Source organism: Buceros rhinoceros, unplaced genomic scaffold, assembly GCF_000710305.1.
Source record: "Buceros rhinoceros silvestris isolate BGI_N320 unplaced genomic scaffold, ASM71030v1 scaffold2319, whole genome shotgun sequence".
Classification (NCBI taxonomy): domain Eukaryota; kingdom Metazoa; phylum Chordata; class Aves; order Bucerotiformes; family Bucerotidae; genus Buceros; species Buceros rhinoceros.
In genome coordinates, this window is record NW_010431945.1 from 62,043 (window position 1) to 75,622 (window position 13,580).

General features: G+C 41.6%; 1 protein-coding gene across 1 annotated transcript in view; it reads left to right on the forward strand.

Annotated features, from left to right (window-relative positions):
- LOC104499992 (teneurin-4-like) overlaps window positions 1-6,826 on the forward strand; it is a 58,831-nt gene extending 52,005 nt beyond the window's left edge. Inside the window, exons 2-3 of the mRNA XM_010143574.1 lie at window positions 1,760-2,048; window positions 6,354-6,826. Coding sequence (XP_010141876.1) covers window positions 1,826-2,048; window positions 6,354-6,634 — 504 coding nt within the window. The 5' untranslated portion in view covers window positions 1,760-1,825 and the 3' untranslated portion in view covers window positions 6,635-6,826. The remainder of the gene's footprint in view (window positions 1-1,759; window positions 2,049-6,353) is intronic.
- The last annotated feature ends 6,754 nt before the right edge of the window (window positions 6,827-13,580 follow it).

Below are 13,580 nucleotides of genomic sequence, written 5' to 3' on the forward strand. Positions count from 1 at the left end.
GGAGAGAATTAAGTGGATTTTTTTTTTTTAAAGTAGTGTCTTAATTTCCGGGAAGAGTGCCACAGAAACTGTACAAACCATTAGAACCGGGTTCTGTCATCACAAAGTTCATTTTGGAGGTTAAAGGGACAAAACCCAGAGAATAGTCTTAGCAAAGTCAGAATTGCAGAAGTAGGAGTGGGACCCTCTTCGCCCAGCTGCAGGTGTATCTCACAGCTGTCCTGCTGCTCTTCAGCTCAAGAATTTGCGTAGTTATGCTTGAGCCAGACAGCTTGACGATGAGTAATTCATAGTAAAATATTGTCTTCAAGTTTCTGCATTAGTATTATGATTTTTAGGTTATAAGAACCTGTGCTTAGAGTCTTCCATCCTTCACAGACGCATAGTTTTGAAAGCCACAAATGCTGCGTTACACCACATCCCTTTAAGCCGACCTGCAAAGCTCACAGCACATCATCCATCCTCGACTATTGCACCAGAGGTGTGTTGGGCTGCACCATAAATTCAGGGCACAGCATCTGCAGCAAGGCTGGGGTAGGAGACACGGAGGAGTAAGATTTTATTAGTGTGTTCAGGATTTAGCCTTTCAAGAGAGAAATGCCAACAGAATGTGATTCAGTCCTTGCCAATGCATTTCCATATGATATGGAAATTATTTTATATAAAAAAGACTAAGAACTGATAGGAATTTTCTGACCCTCTTCCTTTCTGCTTTTAAGTACTGCCAGCAAACAGCAATATCCTGACGTGGCATTTAGAGACTTGGCTTCTGTTCTTTAGCAGTCAGGAGGACTCAGTCCCTGAGAAACTCAGCCTGTAATTACAGATTTCAGTGTCTGGTTTGTGGGTTTTATCAGTATTTTTCCTCATAAACCAGTTTATGTATTCAAAAACATATTTTACCATCTTGCTGCAAGTTACTGTCTTTTATTTTTTTTCCTGTGGCTGCTGTTGTCTTTAATAAACTTAAAGTGAAAAGACAATTTATGAATTATTTTGACAAAAATATTTTAATACACGTTTTATTTCTGTGTTTTATTTCTTTTCTCAGTGTGAAGATATACACACTTGTGTACTGGTGCATATATATATTGGTCTTCCCACAGGCATAAATCCCATGCTGTTACTTGAAGGAGAGTACTATCATTTATTTACACTTTCCAGCAAAGTAAAGACAAGCCCTCTGAATAGGAAGACATTTTCATCCAATTTCCATCCATATCTTACTCCTTTGTTCTTCTTTTCTCCCTCTCCTTTCCCACTTGCCTTCTTACATTGTCTCATTCTTTTGTTCATTCCTTCTTAACCTCACAATCTATCAAAACACTTCTAAAACTACAAGGCAGCACTTTTCCCAAGGTCCTCTGGATGCCCAGATAAAGACATTTCATCCTGACCCCGTTTCCCAGAGGCTTGGTGACTGATGTATGGATTACATACCTCCTGGAGGTGGCTGAGTCACTTCCCATGGAAAGACAACACAGAAAATCACAAACAGTTTCAAATCCCCAAGTTCATGCCCAGTTCAGACAGATGCAGGTTGTTGCATGTATGTGTCCCATGAGCTGTGTCAATTATTAAATGAGTCACACATAACTGAGACTTTCTTTCCATTGCTAATTGTTCTAAGAGGGTTTTGCTACAGTCTGTGAAGTAACTTCTCTTTTATTCATTACAAGAATGTATAAAGAAGGCAAATTAGCTTTCAGGTGCCCAAAGGCATGAACTTTGATCCTATTTCTTTTATTCTCTCTTTCAGGTTATTCCAATCTGACCACCACGTAGACGTCATTATTTTAATGTTTAATAATCAGACAAGGGTGCCATGGATGTAAAAGAGAGGAAACCGTATCGATCTCTGACTCGGCGCCGTGACACTGAGCGCCGTTACACCAGCTCTTCAGCCGAGAGTGAGGACAGCAAGGTACCCCAGAAGTCCTACAGCTCCAGCGAGACCCTGAAGGCTTATGATCAAGACTCCAGGTTGACCTACAGCAATCGGGTCAAAGACATGGTGCATCAAGAGGCTGATGAATTCTGCCGAGCAGGTGAGTACATTTCAGCATCGTGAGATAATCAGCTGAGAGCTGGGGCTGGGTGGGAAGCTACCTTTGAAGGACTCAGAGGCCAAAAGCGAGATAGTAGGAAAGAGAGCAGCAAGGAACATCTTCGTTGTATTGCACAGGTGTGGGATGAATGCACGCCAATGTCCTTAAGTGGATAGCACTAGCCTGTGTTCATTAGCATCTACCAAGACACATGCTCTGTGTCTTAGTTTTTCTGCCTCCAACAGCCCTTTGCCATTTTCCACCATGAGACCAGATCTCTTGTGCGGATGCTGCACAGTACTGACAGGGAGTGAAAATTCCCTCCCTGCTCAGGAGATCTCTTCTCTATATCATGTGCCTGCTCTGTCATGAAGAAAGTCAACAAGGATGCCGAGGCAGAAGACAGTGAGAGGAGAGTGTCACTGCCAACAGTGTCCATGTGGGCTTCAACAAAAACCAAGAAGCCTGGAAGGGTGGCAACTGAGCTGCAGATGGGATTACCCACCCTTGGCATTGCACGTCCTGCAGGATGTAGGTTTGAGATGGAGATGTACTCCAATATCAAAGGAGTGGTAAAGAACCACTTTTAGGACATAAAAGAATCCATTTAGTGAATCTGGGTCACAGTGGCTGTGAAGATGTGGAGGTTCAAGGGTAACTATCAGCTCCACAGTCCTAATGGAGATTCCAGATATTCTCCTTTTTATTGCTAGCCTGAAGTCAGTGCAGTTACATTTTCACTGCTGCTGTTGCCTACATGAGGTAGATTTCTGTCCCGTGCTATAGTCTTGTGTCCATTTTTCTGTAGAAACATGAGTGTCTTCATCCAGAAACCAATCAGGGCTTCACATAAATTAGTTTTATAAGTCCATCAAGAAAAGCATAAAATGGCAAAGTGAGTCATATAGAGTAGGCAGCATTCCAGATAATGAACATAAAATAGCTGACCCAGACTTCTCCGAGCACACCCTCTGCATTTTGGAGAAGCCTGTTCCCCAAAGGGAATGTGTATAATTGCACTAGTTCAACTTGGGGGCTGCTCAGTTTCACTCTTCAAACACCACACCATGCACTTGTGGGTTTGGTGCAAGCTTCATCTTTAAGGCACGCACAAGCAAAATGACTTGCAGAAGTATCTTTGTGCACATGGCTTTGGTGTTTGTATTTCAGGATAATTGCAAAGGCAATAATTAACAAAAAGGCCAGTAGGTGTTGTAAGTAATACTTCGCAATCATAAAAGGAGTTTCCTTCTTAGCAGCTCTGCAGTACTTCATCTCTTCAAAGAGTCTACAAAGCTACAAAGAAAAGGGAATCTTTTAGGTCATTGAGTTTGCTCAGTTCATACAATATATTCACCACACAGGATAGATGTGCATTAGTACAGGTCACTGGTTTTCAACCTGAGGGTCTATGAGGCCAGGCAGGTCCATGGACTTCTCCTAAGAAGCCCACAAAAGATAAATAAGAAAAGCCAATCTATTGACAGGGAGTATAAATCTGCTATACATAAGTTCATACTTCCCTAGGAAAATTTTGTAGTATACTGAGACGTAGTAAAAACCATTGGTCTAAGTGACAGAAATTAATTGAGAAGAAGTTAAGATTAACCACGTCAGGGCACCAGTTCTACTTTTGATATATCGCCCACAGATTTTTCAGTTTAGAATTTTCTCCAAATTTATCCTGAGAGTGCCAAAACTGGCCTGCAGAGCGTTAACAATGACCCCAGACTTTCTGTGCCACATTTTCCATTGGCAGAAAGCCACCAGTGGACCTCACTTTGTGGTGCTGCTTGGCCTTGTGCCAACTGAAACCAAGCCTTATTAGCCTGCTCGACATCAACAAGACAAAGTGAATTTCTCGCCTGCATTGGTTTGGAAGGCAGAGGAGGGAAACATTACAAACTGACCAAATAAATTCAGTAAATAAACAAGTCAGCATTTAAATGGTTTTAGCTAGAGTGAGAATGTCAGCAAACATGCAAGTCAGCACAGGAAAAAATAGACCAGATCTGAATTAAAAAGTCTCAGATATTTATTATCTTCCTTTTATTGACTTGAGTTCTTCCAGCTTAAAAGGCAACAGTGAGCATAGAATATGAAAATCAATGCATCTCCTGCTGTTTATTGCAAATAAATTTGATTTTCAGTTAATTGTAGCAGTCATTTTTCATAATTTATGAGCTGCTGTTACTGGAGAGCACCAGTCATACCGCACATTGATGTGTCTGATGATGCTGAGTGTGGCTTGTTTCAGGGGAAGGTGGAACTCACTGTCAGTGACTCAAACGCTCAAGCAAAACCAAAAAATTATATATTCCAGTACTCCACAGAGGATGGTTTAAAAACTATCCTGGCCTTGCACTGCAGTGGAAGAGTGAGGTCTCTGGGGAGATACTGCTTCCTTGTGTTTATAACTTAAGTCAAGTTCACTTGCTACCTCATGCCGTGGAGTGGCAGAGAGTGATATCTCAGACCACTTTGCAATCGAATTTAAAATAGACAAGCCCAAGCTTGCATTGTGCTTCCCAAGCCAGGCCTAGGGTTTGGCAGAGGTATCAGCCTCAAACAACCTTAACTGTCCACTCCGTCTGAAAGCTTTAATCTTGCTCAGTCAATTAAAAAGGTGTGAGATTCATGAATGCTTTATATAGTTTGAGCGTTATCAGCTGTAGAGCCGTAACCAGCTGAACCATGGTTATTTCCTCCTATCATCAAACAGCTCCTTCTCTGAGCTTTACATGAAAATGTTGTCCATACCCACTATTCACCGTGTATTCAAACATCTTCTCTCAGTTCACTACGAGATGCAAAGCCAAATGAATGAAAAAGTGTAGTAAAATAACATCTACTGGGGGCCAGCTAATGATTCGATGCATGTGTGTTATGATACGAGACCTTCTTTATGCAGCAGGGCTCAGGGATGAGCCCGGGTGTTTCCACAAACATGAAACCAAACTCTGGAAAACTAAAAATCTGGCTGTTTCTGTCGGAATCACCTTTTTCACCCCGTGATATTTAACATCAGCAATTGGAAATGATTGTGTTGTTTTGAGCAGGGAGAGAATCATAACTCAGACTTGAATACAACCTTGAGTTCAAGATCCAACGATCAGATTTCAATAACAAGTATCCATGAACCTCACTGTTCACAGCTAGGTTCGGGCCTGAGCTTTCCTGGAGATCGGGCTTTCAGATTTATCTTGTTGAAACACATCTGGACTGCAAATACCGCTCTGAAACTGAGTCTGCAGCCTGTACATAGATTTGGCAGGTTCCACCTCTCTTTTTATTGCAGGGGATTTACTTATTGAAATAATGGGAAGAAGCCAGCTAGACTAAATTTGATCACCAGTGTTGGTATTTGGCCATGATCCAGGGCCTGATGCCTCCTACCAGTTATAGAAAAAGTTCCTTAATCCAGCCCATCAAGGCATAGCGTAACAGGAGCAGGGGTGCATTGTGCCGTGTAAATGCATGGTGCTGCTAAAGGCATTCACAGGTGGCCAAAATCTTTTAAAGACATGGAGGGCTGAAAAATAAAAGCTTGCATTAATAAATGAATGAGATTTAAACTGAAGCCACTAATTGCTCTCCCCAATCTCCTAGTGCAACTTTCTGAATAAAGCATGCTAATATTTGAAGCCTCATTGACATTGATTTGGTCTGATTTTGAAGCTCTGCAGGTAACTAGACATGAACTCAAGAGTCATTTCTGAGGTGGTATTTTTAGTCAGCTAAACAATTGCATCTATTTGCAGCCAAATAACCTCTGCTGTGACTGTATTAGAATGAATAGCTGAACTGAGTCAAAGTGTGAGTGGTCAGCGAGGGGAAAGTGAGATCTCCAAAGGAATTTCAAATCCCCAATATGTAATTTCAGGGTTTTCAATGAGCAGAACTCGCTCACATTTCCTATTGTAATAGTGTTGCCAAATGTATGGTAGGACTTTTGATCACCTCATGCCTCATTTTGCTTTTCTCCCAAGATTACTTGCTGCCTCTCCTAAAGAATTCCACCTCTTCTACATCCATTTTTACTATCCAATTTGATGATTTCATTGAACATGCCCTGAGTTTTTGGCAGGTCCCAGAAAAAGGAATCTGCTTTTTGGTCTTGGCATGGTCACTTGGTCAATAAGCAAGAACACAAAATAGGAGAATCTTTGGTATGATGTTAGAACTAGAACTCAGGGGTTATTGTGTCCCACTTGAAGACACAGGATGAACGGTTCTGCCATTGAGTCATGCTAGATGAAACCATCCGCTATGAAAGAGTTACTAGGCTGCTGTGTTTTCTCCTAGGAGCCAACTTCTCGTTGAGAGAGCTGGGTCTTGAAGATGTGACACCCACACATGGGACTTTGTACCGGACTGACATTGGGCTGCCTCACTGTGGCTATTCCATCAGCACTGGCTCAGATGCTGACACGGAGGCAGACGTGGTCATGTCACCTGAGCAACCCGTGAGGCTCTGGGGACGCAACCCCAAGTCTGGACGCAGCTCCTGCTTGTCAAGCCGGGCCAACTCTAACCTCACCCTTACCGACACAGAGCACGAGAATACAGAAACCGGTAAGTGGTGACGGTGCATGCGATGTCAGCCTTGAGCTCTTCCAGGAATGCCTCTTCTTACTACTCCACCTTAATCTTCCTTAGATTTTGTGTTGGTTTTTTTTTAATCGGACTCAGTGAAAACACTCTTCCAATAGTCCCATGTTGTGGCCTTTTGTACTATCCTACAGAGTGTTTGTTAATAAACTGCTGGAGAAGCTCCTACTTATTTATCACAGCGACAGAGATCATTAAGTGGCTGTAATACTCTCTCTGCTTTTTGTAGTGACCTTTCAGACAAAAAGCATTTAAATCTCCCCTCCCCTGGCTGATGCTGCTCTTATCTTTGCTACAGATTTTCGGGGCAGATAATTTCCTTCTTTTCCTTGCCGGTTCCTTGACAGGAGCCGTTTCATTTATGTAAATTGGCTGACTGCTCTCTGAAGGAAAACGATGGTGAAATATTTTTAGAAGCCTTTTTCTCCGTGTGATATAAAAGCTGAAGGTCACAGATTTTTTATCTCTGTAACTTTGTGTCCCCAGCTGCAGAGACTCCTGCATGTGTTTTGTAGGTCTGCGAACCTTTTGGTCAGCAGTTCTGCCAAGCAGGGTAGGAAGGAGAGAGGATTTTGATTCAATTGCAGCTTGACCCAGGAGTTCACACAGCCCTATATGCCTTTGCACCTTTAATTCAATTATGGCACAGCCTGCTTCTTAATATAGCCACTACCTCCAAGTCATCGGGAGCCTGAGCTCAGCGCAGAAAGCTGATGTGAAATGACTGTATTGCTTGTTCCTTTTATGCTTTTTGCCACAGTATTATAGTGACAAATGATGATAACTTTTCCTCAGGAAGCCATGACACGGTGAGACATACACCACCCACACAATTTTGTGTTTAACTCCAACAAAATTACAGTAGAAGCTTATTAAGTTTCTGCTCGGAGATAATGATATATTAGGCAAAGTTCAAAGATAAATGGTCTTCTGTTTAAAGGATGTACAGAAGAATCTTTTAAAATTGTCTGAACAAGATTTTTTTAAGCTTCTTAGCATGGTATCTTTGAATGTCACACCCATGAGGACAAGCAAACACGCAGTGCCAGATCATATTGTTTTCCTTCCAAGCCTTGTGTTGTGATGATAAAACAGAGGGATGATCAGAGTCGATTAGAGTTTTGCATGCTCCCAAGAAATCACTAGAAAACAACCAAAGCAAACAGTCTGCACTTCCATCCCATTCTCTGTACCCAAAGCTCTCTCTTGTGCTTTCCATGGCAGTGTACAAGCAGCTGTCATCCAATTGATACATTTTTCTTTCCACACCTATGAAGAAAAGCGAAGCACAGAAGTCTAGCCTTTTTTAGCTTTTTTTTTTTTCTTAAGAGAGAGGAATTATGTAGGTTCTGGATTCTTTTTCACTGGTTTCTGTAATGCTGTCTCTATAAATGCAAATGCAACGTTGTACCGACAAACGAAATTCTATTAGCAACAACACATTAGCAACAGCACATGTCTTGAAAGGCTTTACCAAAAGCAGTAACAGAGGCAGTAGTACTCATGTCACGACTGAGACAACCTCCGATTCCTCTTCCCTTAAATTTAATCAATTGCTGAGGCATCATTTCATGGCAACTAGAAAAAGGAAGACAGGAAGCTGGAGAACATACCTGCAGGTTTTTTAAGTGCTCTATGAATGTAGAAGGAGTTTCTCCAAGCCCCAGGCATTTGCAGTCTTAGACGTTGAGTGTTTTGAATGAGAAAGGCTATATGATACTCAAAAGTACAAAGTCTGCATAGCATAAATAAAATCTAGAATGGAGGTGCCCAGCATGAAATCATATTGTTCATATCAACAAAAAGGAGGTGGTGGACATTGAGGGAAAATATTACCATCCAAACTGTGCCGTTGGGGAATTTCAGCTGATGCTTAGAATATTCTGGGGAGATGTCAAAGACAACAGCCAGGTTCAGGTCAGGAAACATGTTCCAGAGCTGAGCGAAAGACATGTCATTTCAACGTGGGGATTGCAGTTGAATTGGTGGTATAAACGTACTGAAACAAAGTTTGAAAGGGAGGGAAAGAAGAGGGACTGAGGAAAAGCCTTAAATGTACACAATGTTTGGATATTTTTGTTTGTAACTGCTTGGCACAGATAAAAGTGTGAGAAAGTTTTGCACACGATATCCTCATAGCCTGAAACCTGCTGTTGGAGCAAAAGAAGTCTGAGACCCTCCCAGAAGATTTACCTAGCAAAGGCAAAGGTCACTCTGTGTTTCCCCCCTTTGCACACCAGCAGTGTTACTCTGGGCCCTCCGCTGTTAGCTATCACATGGGCTATTTTGAGAAATCCAGGATTTATAGGAGAAATGTTCTCAAGAAGACATGAAATTTTGCTAATGGCAGCATAAAGTAGCATAATGCTATGACTCAGTTTACAGGATACCTTTATCAGTCAATAGTAATCGTTGACAGTATTGATAGAAGTTATAGCCTTTAGCTGAAGTCAATATGAAGTTTTATGAACCTGCCATCAATAGAAGATTTTATGGGCCCATTAAACCAACCTTTCCAATGAAGGTTAACGTCAGCAATTTTTATGCCGTTCATTATTTATCCGAAATAAATAATTAGAATTTACTTCTGACATTTGTAAATCCAAAGCTGTTGAACCGTGATTCTACCATGACATTTATTGTGTTCTTAGAAAATGAAAGGTCTGGCTCCCTCGAAAGGCAGGTTTGCTTTTATTTCAGGAGTGGTGATGCCTTGAAGGAACATATATGCTGCTCAGTAAGTGCAGCCACAATCCACTCCTCTGTCTTTAAGGAAACCAATGAAGTGCTCTGGTTCCATGGTGTATTACAGTCCATAAATCACTTGCACAGGCAGCTGGCATCAAAAGCCATGCGTTGCTTTATCTAAACTGTTCCCAGGCTTTCCAGGAGGTTGAATACTTTCACCAGGTTAAGAGATGTTTTCATTGAAGAATTAACTTGAGTTATAAATCTATCGTTGCCCTGAGCTCAGATCCTGTACTGAACAGCCCCAATGGCTTCCCTGCAGTTGGGCAGTGCTTTGTCCTTGACCTGGATGGTTGCTTTGCAGAGTAAGGAGACAGAGGGGACATCTCAAGTTACTGCACCTTGTCTGGGATAATGCAATCACACTCTGCTGCTATAATGCAACAGGCACTTCACACAGCTCAAGGGTTATTCTGCAGCATGACCACTGAGGCTAAGCTAAATTGTGAACTCCCATTAACAGTTCAGATCCACGCACAGGGAGGAGTTAAGCTCCTGGAAGTCTAACAGTGAAGTTAGGACAACCTCTTTCCCACACTAGTTCACACCGTTTCTCAGCAAGACTGATTCAAGCAAAAGAAGTTCCTGAAGTGGTCATTTGGATCTGAGCCTGGAGTTAACTGGCATTACCTCAGGTAACCCTGAAGAGACTTTGTACTGAGCCAGAAATTGTTTAATATAAAAAGCACAATAAAGGAGAACAGAAATTTCTGGCCTCTTCCAGAAATTGACTTATTTTGCATCAATTCAGTCACATACCAAAAGCAAGATACTTCTAATCATAAAGTTGTCATCATAAAAATACAGTAATTTATGTTGGAAGACATCACTGAAGGTTTCTGGTCCTGGACAACTTTGAGGTCAGACCAGGTTGCTCAGTTACTCTTTTGAGTATCTTCCGGGACGGAGAGGCCACAACCTCTATGTCCTGGTTCTGGTGCTGACCACTCTTGTTGTGAACAACTCTTCTCCTAAGAGCTAGTCAGAATTTCCACTGCCACAACTCGTGTCCATTGCCTCTCGTTCACTCACTAGCATCAACAGGAACAGTCTGGCTCCATCTTCTCTATATCCCCCCTACCTGAAGTAGTTAAAAGAGAGCAGCTAAATTTCCCTTTAGGCAGCTCTTCTCGGAGCTGGACAAAGCCAGCTAGATCTTCCTCTCCTTGTAAATAGTTTGTAGTCTGTTAAGCACTGGAAGGGGTCTTCAGAAGAGTTTGAGGAGTCTGAGGAACTTCAGGTAAATAGATGCTGAGAATGGTCTAGATTGGATGCTGCCTCAGTCAGGGTGGCTTTGTATGCTCTGAGCCTTTCTCCAATTTCAAGTTTACAGCGTTGGTGATCTTGCTTTGACTTCATGGGCAGGACTGTTCAGACAGGGCTTTGAGCACCTCAGACTTTTGCACTGCCTAGGGCACTCCTAACAGATGTAGAGAGGGACAGTGTGTAAGCACCCATGAAACGGGCTCTGAGTATTTCTTTGGATCTAGAAGGGAGACCTTACCTTAAATCTACCCAAACTGTTGCAAATCATGCTGGTAGTCTCCAGAGAGATACAAACATGAGAGATGGGCAGAAAATGTAGATATTCTCATAGAGAATCCCTTCACACACACACACACACACACACAAAACCCCAACAAAAAACCACCACTTTTTTCTTTGCCCTCAATGTGACAATGAGCTTAATGATTTCTTCAAGACAATTGCTGCAGGATTACTTTAGACCTGGGCCAAGTGCATTTTTAAAATCTTTGTGAAAGTGGCATTGCAGACTTTTTATAAAAAATAACCCAAATAGCTACTGTTTAACTCTCAACTGTTCCAAAGAAGCTAAGGCAAGATAAGGAGTATTAATCTGGGCTTAGTGTTAGTGTCCTCCAAGGCATGTAGTTGGTTAAATGTGTGAAGGAGCAGGAGAGAGAGGGAGCGGTTTTCTTTGGTAGCAGGACAAGTCAGCAGTGATTAATGCTGTGTACATGTGCAGAGTGGAGCTGATGTTTCTCTCTGCCATCATCTCCTCTTGGGAAGAATGTGGGTAGTATCAAGAGGCCAGGAGGATCTCACAGGCAGGATGAGTAACATCAGATGGCTTGAGACAGTTCAACCAAGCTGGAGATGCTCAGCTGTGATATATTGTGTAAAGAAATTCTTGCAGCAGAAGTGTTGCTGAAGTGTCATGTTTTTTTATCTAGCAGACTGAGAGATTAGTAGACATGAACTCAAATTCCAGATCTAACCACCCTGGAAGGCAAAATTTAGGCTGCAGGACTATTGCTGTCAAATTGCTGTGCTGCAGAGATGGGTCCTTCTTTCCATCATCACAGTTCAAAAATACGTAGGAAACAAGTCATCCTCCAAACAGTTCTGCATGTGTTTGTGCAAAAGGGGTGAGAACAGTGTGGCTGGGCTCAACTCTCCCATTTCACAATGAACTGGATGCAGGTATGAGCATCCCCAGTACTCTCACCATGCATCTGTTTGTCGCATGCATTTAGGAAGAGCAGTTTAATCTCCGGGTCCATTTGTCTTTGGTTTCACCTCTGAAATCACCAGTCAGTGTCAAACTGGTATGGTGACTATCACAATACAGACGCTTACTCCCTGGTGACAAGATTAAAAGCACCAATTCATTTTCCTTTGCTGGACCCACATCCTACAGAGAGGAATAATTTTTCTTTTGGGCACTACTGTTCTGGGATGCATTTAAATGAGCTTTAAAGTCATCAAGCAAACAACCAGCTCATATCCAAACCTGCTTTCCAAGCCTTACCAGCTTGACCAGAAAAGAAGTGGATACATTACGGTTAATTTTTGCTTTCCCATCAAATAAATCGTCTTTCTGGAAAATTCTCATAGGCTTTCATAAAACCGAAGCGTATTGGCAATCTGGAGCTGGAAAGCTCACATGATAGTTCTGCCTGCTCTACCATCACAGACCCGCCTCTTAGCCAATTTAATTGACATAATACATGATTTAAAGAGCATTTCTTGCAGTAACCGCTACGCTTTCTGCTTCCACACTGCTTAAGCCATTACTGCTCCTGGAAAGAGAGCTCAAGAAACTGCACAGGAAATTAGGACTCAATAGAATTGAATGCTTATAGAAGGTATTTAGAAACACAGGGGTACATTACAGCAGAAAATAATTAAAGACAACTCTTTCAAACAAGGAACAGCAAAGAAATGATACAATTTTATTTCTCTTGGGTAGTTAAGAATTCTAACTAACATTTTCACTTACTCAGTGGTGTCTGATGCAGACCTCTCTGAATATTCCCGTTGCCATCAGCAATGTTAGGTCAGGTCCTAGATATATGATGGGAACTATCTGTTTCTGCAAAATAGTCAGCGTGCCAGTGTGGTAGAAATCCCAGTATTCTTGGTTAAATACTCCATGCTTTTGCCGCTGGGTTTCTTGTATACGTTTCAGCTCCCTATTAAATCAGAAAGCTGTCTCGATGACCAAGCCATACGCTCCAGAATTTCATCAGCTTTTTTCCACATATTTTGTCTTCAGAGCTGTTTTACAATAGCTATGGGAGCTCTAGTAAAATGGTAATTATTTCTGTGTGGTTTTCGTCTTCCCTTTGGTTGTCCAGATCTCGTCTCCTTGTGTCATCTGTACTTGCTAGCAGTGGCCTTGTAAGGTTCTCCTAAGTCACTCAGAACTTCTGCAGAGGAAGGATTTTTACTCAGTCTTCTTTACATTCAGCTTCCTGTTTCCCAAATCATGTTGACCCAACTCAGTGGCCCAAACTACAATTCAATATACTAGTGCAAATTAGCAATGCCAGAATTACTGTGTAATTTTAGGATTGCAAATTATTTGTTAATACTCCGGCTGATAATCCATGGTGATTTTTTTTTTTATTACCGTGTTTTGCTGAGTAATTTCCTTTCAGGCTTCATACACTCTGTTGTTAATACTGTTACCGTGGTTGCAGCAATAGCATATTTTTTTTTTCTTCTTTGAATTAAATAGTGCATTATAAAGTACTGCCAGTAAATGAGTATGTGGTTCAGACATGCTGCTTCTGCAAACCATGTAGGCAAAATGTGATACTCCAACTCTGGAGAATGATGAATGGAGATTTTTTTTTTTTTTAATTTTCACAATTAAAAAAAAGGAACATGCTATGAGATATACTTTATTAAGCTTAGTTTATGCCA